The sequence below is a fragment of the Acinonyx jubatus genome, chromosome X (genome assembly GCF_027475565.1).
Source record: "Acinonyx jubatus isolate Ajub_Pintada_27869175 chromosome X, VMU_Ajub_asm_v1.0, whole genome shotgun sequence".
In the NCBI taxonomy this organism is placed as follows: Eukaryota; Metazoa; Chordata; class Mammalia; order Carnivora; family Felidae; genus Acinonyx; species Acinonyx jubatus.
Genome location: NC_069389.1, coordinates 18,718,123 through 18,727,301, shown reverse-complemented (window position 1 = coordinate 18,727,301; position 9,179 = coordinate 18,718,123). Strand labels below are relative to the sequence as shown.

Sequence of the window (9,179 nt, the reverse complement as noted above, 5' to 3'; positions counted from 1 at the left end):
GTGAGGCTCGATGCCACAAACCATGAAATTATGACCTGAGCCAAAACCAAGAGTCAGATGCCTGACCGGCTCAGCCACCCAGGCACCCCTGTCTTTTTCATAAAGTCAGGGGTAATGTCTCATACAGTTCTCTGTTCTTAGTGACCCACAAAAGTACTTGGCATAAAATGGGTCCTAGATTAATGTATTTTGTGGGTTTTTTTAGTTTATTTACTTATTTTGAGAGAGACAGAGAGCATGTAACTTGGAGAGGGTCAGAGAGAGTGAGAGAGAGAGAGAAAGAAAGAGAGAATGAACTCCAAGCAGGGTCCGTGCTGTCGGCACAGAGCCTGAGGCAGGGCTTGAACCCACAAGCTGTGAGATCATGACCTGAGCTGAAAATACCAGTCCAATGTTTAACCGACTGAGCCCCCCAGGCCCCCCAGATGAATGTATTTTGAATGAATGAATGAATGAATGAATGAAGATAAAATAGCTTAATTGACTCTAGTATTAGTGAGATGGAAAAACATTTTTTTTAATTGGCCATTATAGTTTTTCCTTTGTTGATTGACCATTAATGTTATGTGCCCTTTTTTTCAATTGGGGGATATTTATCATTTTAAGAATTATTTATATGTGAAAATATTTATCCCTTGTCATTTTTCAAAGATTTCCCTGGCATCCATTTTGTTATTTTTGTTCATTTTTTCTTCTAAATTTAAAAAACTAATATTATGAAGCTAAATGTTTTTTGGTCACTAGCCCTCGTTGGGTTGCTACGGCACTGTCGCAAACATTAGGCTTCACGGCTGACGCAAGAAAGGGGGGCGTGGGCTCAGGCGCACAGAGGCCGGACGCTTGCGTCATCCCATGCTCCTCTGCGTGTTGGCCGCACGCTAACAGTCAAACGGGAGCCGTGCTCTGGCCCCCCCCGGGGGGAAAACAGTGTTTTTCGTGGAGTTGGGGTCCCGAAGCTTTGTGCGTGGGCAGTCTTGGACCTGGCCACACTGAGATAAGGAAGCCTCCTCAGCTGGTATTGATGCCGAATGTGACTTTTTAGCGTATTAAAATGGCCGCGCCCCAAAACGCCGTCCCTTCCTTGTCGGAATGCCAGTGCCTCATCTGTTTGGAAATCTTAATCGAGCCCGTAACTCTGCCTTGTAACCACACACTCTGTAATCAATGTTTCCAGTCAACTATCGAAAAGGCAAGTTTATGCTGTCCTTTCTGTCGCCGCCGGATCTCTTCGTGGACCCGGTACCATGCCCGAAGAAATTCTCTTGTCAACCTGGAACTGTGGCAGATAATTCAAAAACACTATCCAGAAGAATGCAGGCTTAGAATGTCTGGGCAGAAATCAGAGGAGATGGTTGATGACTTTAAGCCAGTTCGCTTATTAAGTAAGCCCGGGGAATTGAGAAAAGAATATGAAGAGGAGGTAAGCAAGATGGAGGCAGAGCGACGAGCCATTGAAGAAAATGAAGAAAAAATGAGTAAAGAATACATACAGAGATTATTGGCAGAAGAAGAAGAGGAGGAAAGACGGCAGTCACGAAAAAGGCAAAGAGAGCTGGAGGAACAACTGAAAAGTGATGAAGAACTAGCAAGAAAGCTAAGCTTTAATCTTAATTACTGTGACAGAAAGGACTTGGCTTCTCCTTTGAATTCCACAAAACCTGGTACGGTCACAGCCAAGTCTCCAAAGAAAAGTAAGAAGAGAAACACCAACACTGGAGATATTCAGACATACTTCTCACCTAAATTTCAGTTTGGGTCAACATCACGGTCTGAAGTTGCCCAAGAAAGCAGGAATATCTCCATGTCCAAGGAAACTGACACCACTGTCGTAAAAAGCCCTGTGTGGCAAGATACAGTAAGTGAAGAAGATATGCCAACAGTTTTTCCACAACTATCCATGGACATTCAAGAACAGGCTGCACAGTCTTCAGTAGAGTCACCTGTACCTCAGTTGCATGACAACGGTAGAGAATGGTGCCTTCAACAAAAAATTAAAATGACACGAAGCAATCGTGATAAAGAGTTACGTGCCCTAAATAACAAGGGACCTGAAGCCAGAGTTCCCTGCTTTGGAGAAACAGAGAGTGCATGCACTGTATCAGGTATGACACAGATCATTGAAAGTAACAAAGTTGACACAGAAAATGAAGACGATGGCCTACTGATCAGTGAAGATATTTCCAAAGGAAAAAACCAGGAATCTTTGTTTGAAGCAGTCACGGATCCATGCATTTCTGCAAAAAGAAAGAAAATGTTCCCCAAAGCTTCCTCAGCTCCAGAGGAAACAGAAATCAACGTTACCGAGAATGTCATAGATTTGGAATGCTTGCCTTCTGAGAGAAATAAACAGGAAGAGCAGGACTGGTTTTTTGCATATCAGCTTCAGCAAGAAATAGACAAAGAACAAATGAGGCCCAACCGGCAAAAAGGGTCCCCAGATGAATATCAGCTACGTCCTATATCTTCACTTCCAGACAAATTGCGAAGTGGGCAGAGGAAGTATTCCAAAGACCAGAAGTTCAAAAAACAGACTGATAGAGAGCATTTAAAATCTCGGAGAGGCTCAGAAAATGAAAACTGACAGCCATCTCTTAAGATCCAGTTGAAACATTCAGTTAATGTTAACAGGAGAAAGATACCAAATCCTTCTACAGATAATTGTAATGTATCTAAAAGGGCTCATTCCCTACCATCTAGTAAGTCACAGACAACTATTTTTCAGATGTTTCAGAGGTATGGAAAGTAATGTGTGAGTAAAGGGAGTCTTTTGTAATCTAGTAAAGCTGGATTGTGATCATCTCTTTTTGGTTGGAGAGTCTTTATAAATTGTTTCATTAATTCTGCTCTGTGGTCACATTCCCTGTCCTTAATAAAAGGACTGTGTTGGGGCGCCTGGGTGGCTCAGTGGGTTAAGCGGCCGACTTCGGCTCAGGTCATGATCTCGCGGTCCGTGAGTTCGAGCCCCGCGTCGGGCTCTGTGCTGACAGCTCAGAGCCTGGAGCCTGTTTCAGATTCTGTGTCTCCCTCTCTCTGACCCTCCCCCATTCATGCTCTGTCTCTCTCTGTCTCAAAAATAAATAAACGTTAAAAAAAAATTAAAAAAAAAAAAGACTGTGATTATGAGGGAGGAATATACACATGCGTTTCTGCCAAACTCAGTGGTAATCAGGAGTCCCAGTCTTTTCCTTTTAAATAACTGTGATGTACTAAGTTTGACAATCCTTATGAATATAAAAATGCCTTGGCGAACTCCCGAGAAATCTTCAAGTGCCATTTTCTTTCCAAAAAATGCATGCTTTTTGGCCTTTGCTTCTTTCCCTTTTTATCCTAGCTAGTAATCAAAGCAAGATTATAATACTATACCAAGTAGTTAGGAATCCAGGCAGGGTAAGTTCTCCTGCTACTTTCCCATATATTTGCAGAACGCTTGAAACGTATCTTCCATAACACCAAAGGAATCTAGTTTTCAGTTTGACTTGAATTATTTTAAGCATTATAGCAATTTCTTCCATTTAAAATGGTTTATGATTAATGTGAGATCAGAAAAATAAGAGTTTCCTGGAAAATTAGGAATTAGTTGACAAAGGAAACTAGTCTCTTGTTGCAAAAGGAGTTAAAAGTTGGGGTGAGGCTCAATGGGGTGGATTGACAATTTAGAAACACTGGAACTGAGGGAATAATCAGAAAAGGGGTCAAGGTGGAGTAGCAGGTGAGTTTTGGCAGAGGATTCTCCTTCCTCCTATCTTTGCTAAATGACATGGAAAACATTTGGGTGTTTTAGTTTTTCACACCATAGTATCTGGATCTGGTGGCAAATCAAAATCAGTTACTAAATTACCTGAAGTTGGGGGAATTAACATTTCTCTTAATCTGCTATCCCAGGAAAAAAATGGGAATTTACTTTAGGAGTTAAATATAGTATCTCATGTTGTGAGACCTGAGACATAACTATGTGTCTATTTCTTTATACTATCATTTGTATTGATACTGTTATTTGTGTTGATGGACAGAAAAAGAAAGTCTGATGCTTGGGTTTTGCTGTCTTACCCCTGAAAGTTAAATCAGAAGGCAGTGATTTCATTTTGTCAAATTCAACTCAGAGACTTAATCTCTTGTTTATTAATATGAACGACTTTAAGCAAACAGCAGTTTTAACAGCATTTCTGCTGATCTCTAGTTCTCTGTCCTTTTAAAATAAAAATACAATAAAATGTCCTGGAGCTAAAAAAAAGTATTTATGTTTAAAGAAAAACTGGTTTCTCTCTTTGTCTTTAGCTGCAAAAGATCCACTGGATCTGAGAAATATGCTAGTTTTCTAGAAATTATAAGGTTGTATTCAAAATCGCAGATCATTCATTTGCTTGTAATTTATCTTGCAGTTAAGTAGAGATCAACCTACTTTGCCACATTAGTGCTTCCTCAGCGTTATTTATTAGAGTGCCTTTTGTTTCTTTATTGGTTCGGTTTACATTAACGTCATGAGTTATTAAATACACATTTCCCTTAGAATTTTTACCTTGTTGTTTCATTTGTCTTTTCCCAAAATAGTACCAATGAGTTTAACTACTCTACTTAACACACTGTGGTATCTGATTACACAAATCTTGCTTTAAAAATATTTCTTATTTATTCTTGCTTCCTGATTGATCTAAGCAAACATTCTGCAAAATTTGAACTAAAAATGCCTAGCTTCTTGCTGTTAGATTTGATTTAGAAAATACTTCGGAGAGGGTTGGCAAGTTTAAAATATTTAGTCTTTGTAACCGACAACATGGTGTCTCTCTTCAATGTATGTAAGTGTTCGTTATGGTATTTAGTCAAGTTTTATAGTTTTCTGCTCATAGGTCCTGCTCATTTTATCTAGTTTACTCTTAGACACTTTATATTTTATTGTTTAAATCTGAAGACAATAGATTTTCCATTATACCTTCTAACTAGTTTTTTTTCTGCCATGCTTGCAGTTTGTATACTTATTATGTAACTCAGTCTCTTATCGCTATTTTCATAATTTAAATATGTTTCATTCAATTTTTGTTGTACTTCTAAGACTGGTAGTGTTCTATTTTTCAAAAAATGATGATGTTGTCTGTTCTTTTTCTGGATTTATAACCCATATCTGGTCTTAAAACTTAAGTAGTGTTAAATAAAGGTAATAAAAATGATCATATTTCTCATATTCTTGACTCTAGAGGGAAGGCATTTATTGCTTTACCATTTAGCATAAGAAATATATATGAAAGATACATGACATAAATATATATTAAAATATGTATAGATAGACATAAATACATAAATCTGTATAAATGAGAAATCTGTAAGCCATCATGTTTATAACCTTCTGGCTTTCTGAATTTTCAAAACATGAATGGGAATTTCATCAATTGCCCCTTCAACCTCCGACTGAATAACCATAATTTTTCTATGGCATAATGATATAATCCATAGCCTTTCTAATACTGAACCGCATTGCATTATTTTAAGAAAGCATATCACATGTGATTGTGTTTGTTAACATGTTGCTGGATTCAATTTGCAAGTACCCTTTTAGGATTTCTTCAGTTATATTAATTAAGGCCATTAAGTATTTTGTTCATGTTTGTCAGGTCTTTTTTAGGTTTTTATTTCAATTCCAGTACAGTTAGCACACAGCATTATATTTGTTTCAGGTGTATGATATAGTGATTCAGCAATTCCATGTATCACCCGGTGCTCATTATAAGTGCCCTCCTTAATCCCCATCACCTATTTAACCCATCCTGCCCCTCCCACCCCTATGGTAACCATCAATTTGTTCTCTATAATTCACAGTTTGTCGGGGCTCCTGGGTGGCTCATTTGGTTAAGTGTCCAACTTCAGCTCGGGTCATGATCTCACAGCTTGTGAGTTCAAGCCCCGCGTCAGGCTCTGTGCTGACAGCTCAAAGCCTGGAGCCTGCTTCACATTCTGTGTGTGTATCTCCCTCTGCCCTTCCCCTGCTCATGCTCTGTCTCTCTCTATGTCTCAAAAATAGGTAAACATTAAAAAAAAGTTTGTTTCTTGATCTGTCTCTATTTTTCCCCTTTGTTCCTTTGTTTTGTTTCTTAAGTTCCACATATGAGTGAGTGAAATCATATGGTATTTGTCTTTCTCTGATTGACTTCATTTAGGATTATACTCTCTAGCTCCATCCATGTCATTGCAAATGGCAAACTTTCTTTTTTTTTCCTTCTTATGACTGAATAATATTCCATTGTATGTATATTACATATCTTCTTTATCCATTCATTAACTGATGGTCACTCAGGCTGCTTCCATATCTTGGCTATTATAAATAATGCTGCTATAAACATAGGGGTGCATGTATCCCTTTGAATTAGTGTTCTTGTATTCTTTGGTAAATACCCCGTAGCGTGATTGATGGACCACAAAGTAGTTTTATTTTTACCTTTTTGAAGAACCTCCATACTATCTTCCACAGTGGCTGTACCAGTTTGTATTCCCACCAGCAGTGCATGAGTGTTGTTTTTAATCTATATCCTCACCAATGCCTGTTGTTTCTTGTGTTGTTGATTTTAGCCACTCTGCTGCCAGGCGATATCTCATTGTAGTTTTGATTTGCATTTTCCTGATGATGAGTGATGATGAGCATCTTTCCATGTGTCTGTTGGACATCGTTCACTGTGATCAACTGGGATTTATTCCTGGGTTGCAAGCGTGGTTCAGTATTTACAAATCAATCAATGTGATATATCACATCAGTAAGAGAAAGGATAAACCATATGATCATTTCAATAGATGCAGAAAAATCATTTGACAAAGTGCAATATCCATTATGATAAAAACTCTGTGATGGCAGAATTGGGGGAAAACAACAGTGCGTGAGCAAAGCAGTCTTGTGTCTTTTAGCCAAGTGAGGCGCTTCGCTCATTGTGTTCTCATCCATGCCAAACATTTTACTGGGATAGGAATCCGCATCATAGGTATCACAGTGGTCTGCACGGCCTGCTTGGGCCTGTAAATCAGTGTAACATTGGTATTGCATTTAATTACTGTGTGTCTAAGCAAGTGTCTTAATTCAGTTTCTTTTCCAAAGCAGAGTCTCAGACAAGGACTCGGGTGCAGGTAACGTATTTGGGAGTGGACTCCAGGAACAGGAGTGAAGGAATGAGTATAATGGGACAGTGGAGGAAGAAAAATCAATAAGAAACGTGTTATTGAACTGGTTAAATGATGTGTTCAATCTCTTCGGTGGCCCTCTGAGAAACTGTGTAGAGTATACTTAGAATTGTCCCTCTAGCATGCAGCCTTTATCCACCAATTCCTGTCTTAGTTCATTGAGGGTTTACCCCTAGGGACTTTCACACCTCCTGGCTGCTGTACTGGATTGCTGAGTAAGTAAGTAATGGCTTTGCAGACACTGTGGGTAATTGAGATGGGATGTTAAGATACAAAGGGTACTTAAAAGAGGTGCAGCTGAAGTTAGAGGCAAAGAGGTTTGGCCTGAGGCACCAAAACCCTCTGTCACAAGCAGCTTCTTCACTTCAGACTCATTAGTGATAAAGCTGATATTTTGGTCTCCATATACCTCACTCCTCCTTGTCTGTTTTTTTTTTTTAATGTTTATTTCTTTTCTGAGAGAGCATGCAAGCACGCGCATGAGTGGGGAAGGGACATAGAGGGACACAGAGGATCCGAAACAGGCTTCACGCTGACAGCAGAGAGCCTGACCTGAGCGGAAACCAAGAGTTGGACGCTTAACTGACTGAACCACCCAGGTGCCCCCTCCTTGTCTATTTTTGGATAGATTTAGGATTGCAAATGCGTGAGCAGTGTTACTGTCGTGGTTATTTGGTTTGGAATTCTTAAAATTGTAATAGTAGCAACCCAAGATATATTTCTCTTATAGACCTTGTAAGTAAACCAAATTTTAAAGTATTTTACACCTCTAACACTACAAAAATAAATATATATTAAGTTATTGATTCCAGCATTATTTGCCATTGTAAAATATTGGAAACAACTAAATTCTCATCCACAGGAGATGACTGAATAAACTATTTATAGTACATCTACACAATGGAATATTATGGGGTTGTAGAAAAGAATGAGGAATATCTCCAGGAATTGATATGGTGTGGTTTTCAGGATATGTTGTTACATGAAAAAAACCTGACGTTCAAAAAAGCATTTAGTACATGATACCTTCGTGTAAGATAGAGGTGAGGGTAAGAATGTATCTGCTTATTTTTGCAAGAAGAATCACAGGAATGTGGAACAAAACCTCATGAGATTAGTTATTTATGAGGGTGGGTAATATCAGGGTGGAATGGATACAAGAGGGAGTGACAGCTTTCTGAGTATATTTTTGTACAGCTTTTACTTTTGGGAGTTATTACATATTGGATTATGTATATTATGGATATATATATTACATATTGGATTACATATTACATATGTATTACATATTGGAAAATAAAATGGAATCAACAAGGATAGATTAAACACTAAAAGTAAATTGAAACAAATGAATATAACTGTTTTTAATGTGAATAACATAAGTTACAGTGAAGGAAAATAAAACTAACCAAAATAATTTGGAACACAGTACTTTGATGATATGCCTTCAATCTAAATACAAAAAAGAACTGGAAAGAAATCTTGAACTCTTTGATGTAAATTTGTTTTCCATAGTGACATGGGTATAGCAATTCTGAAACAATTTTATATGTATTTTAGTAATGAAAAAATAAAATATTGATGTTTCAGGAAGCCAATATCTCTCATTTTTAGAATGAAAGAAATATAACATGAATTGGGAGAAGGCAAGGCCAAAAAATACATGGCACTGAATTGAGTGAGAAATTCCAATGTGGTAATTAGTATTGAGATACTCGTTTCTAAGTACCATTCCATGTTAAAAAGGGAAGTGGCTGGTTCCAGGGCTGGAGGAAGGAAAATACAAGATGCATCTGGGCCATCTTCTTGTGCCATAAATTAAGGAAGCACTTAAAAGAACATAATGACATTTCAACAAAATGTACAAGCCAGCCTGAAGGAGCTGAGACTAAGCCAAATTTAGGAAAAATGAGTCATAAAATGAATGACAGAAATTAAATATAACCTGTTGTTTAAAATGAGAATTCATTAGTCCATACTAAGACACACACACACAAATGCCAACTTAATAAATATAGAGGAAT

General features: G+C 38.0%; 1 protein-coding gene across 1 annotated transcript; it reads left to right on the top strand.

The window, feature by feature from the left end:
• The first annotated feature begins 816 nt into the window (after positions 1–816).
• Positions 817–4,965, top strand: LOC106968257 (E3 ubiquitin-protein ligase RNF168-like). The gene is given in 1 exon segment (XM_053202173.1): positions 817–4,965. A coding segment is annotated over 1 exon segment (1,695 nt). The 5' UTR covers positions 817–1,051; the 3' UTR covers positions 2,747–4,965.
• The last annotated feature ends 4,214 nt before the right edge of the window (positions 4,966–9,179 follow it).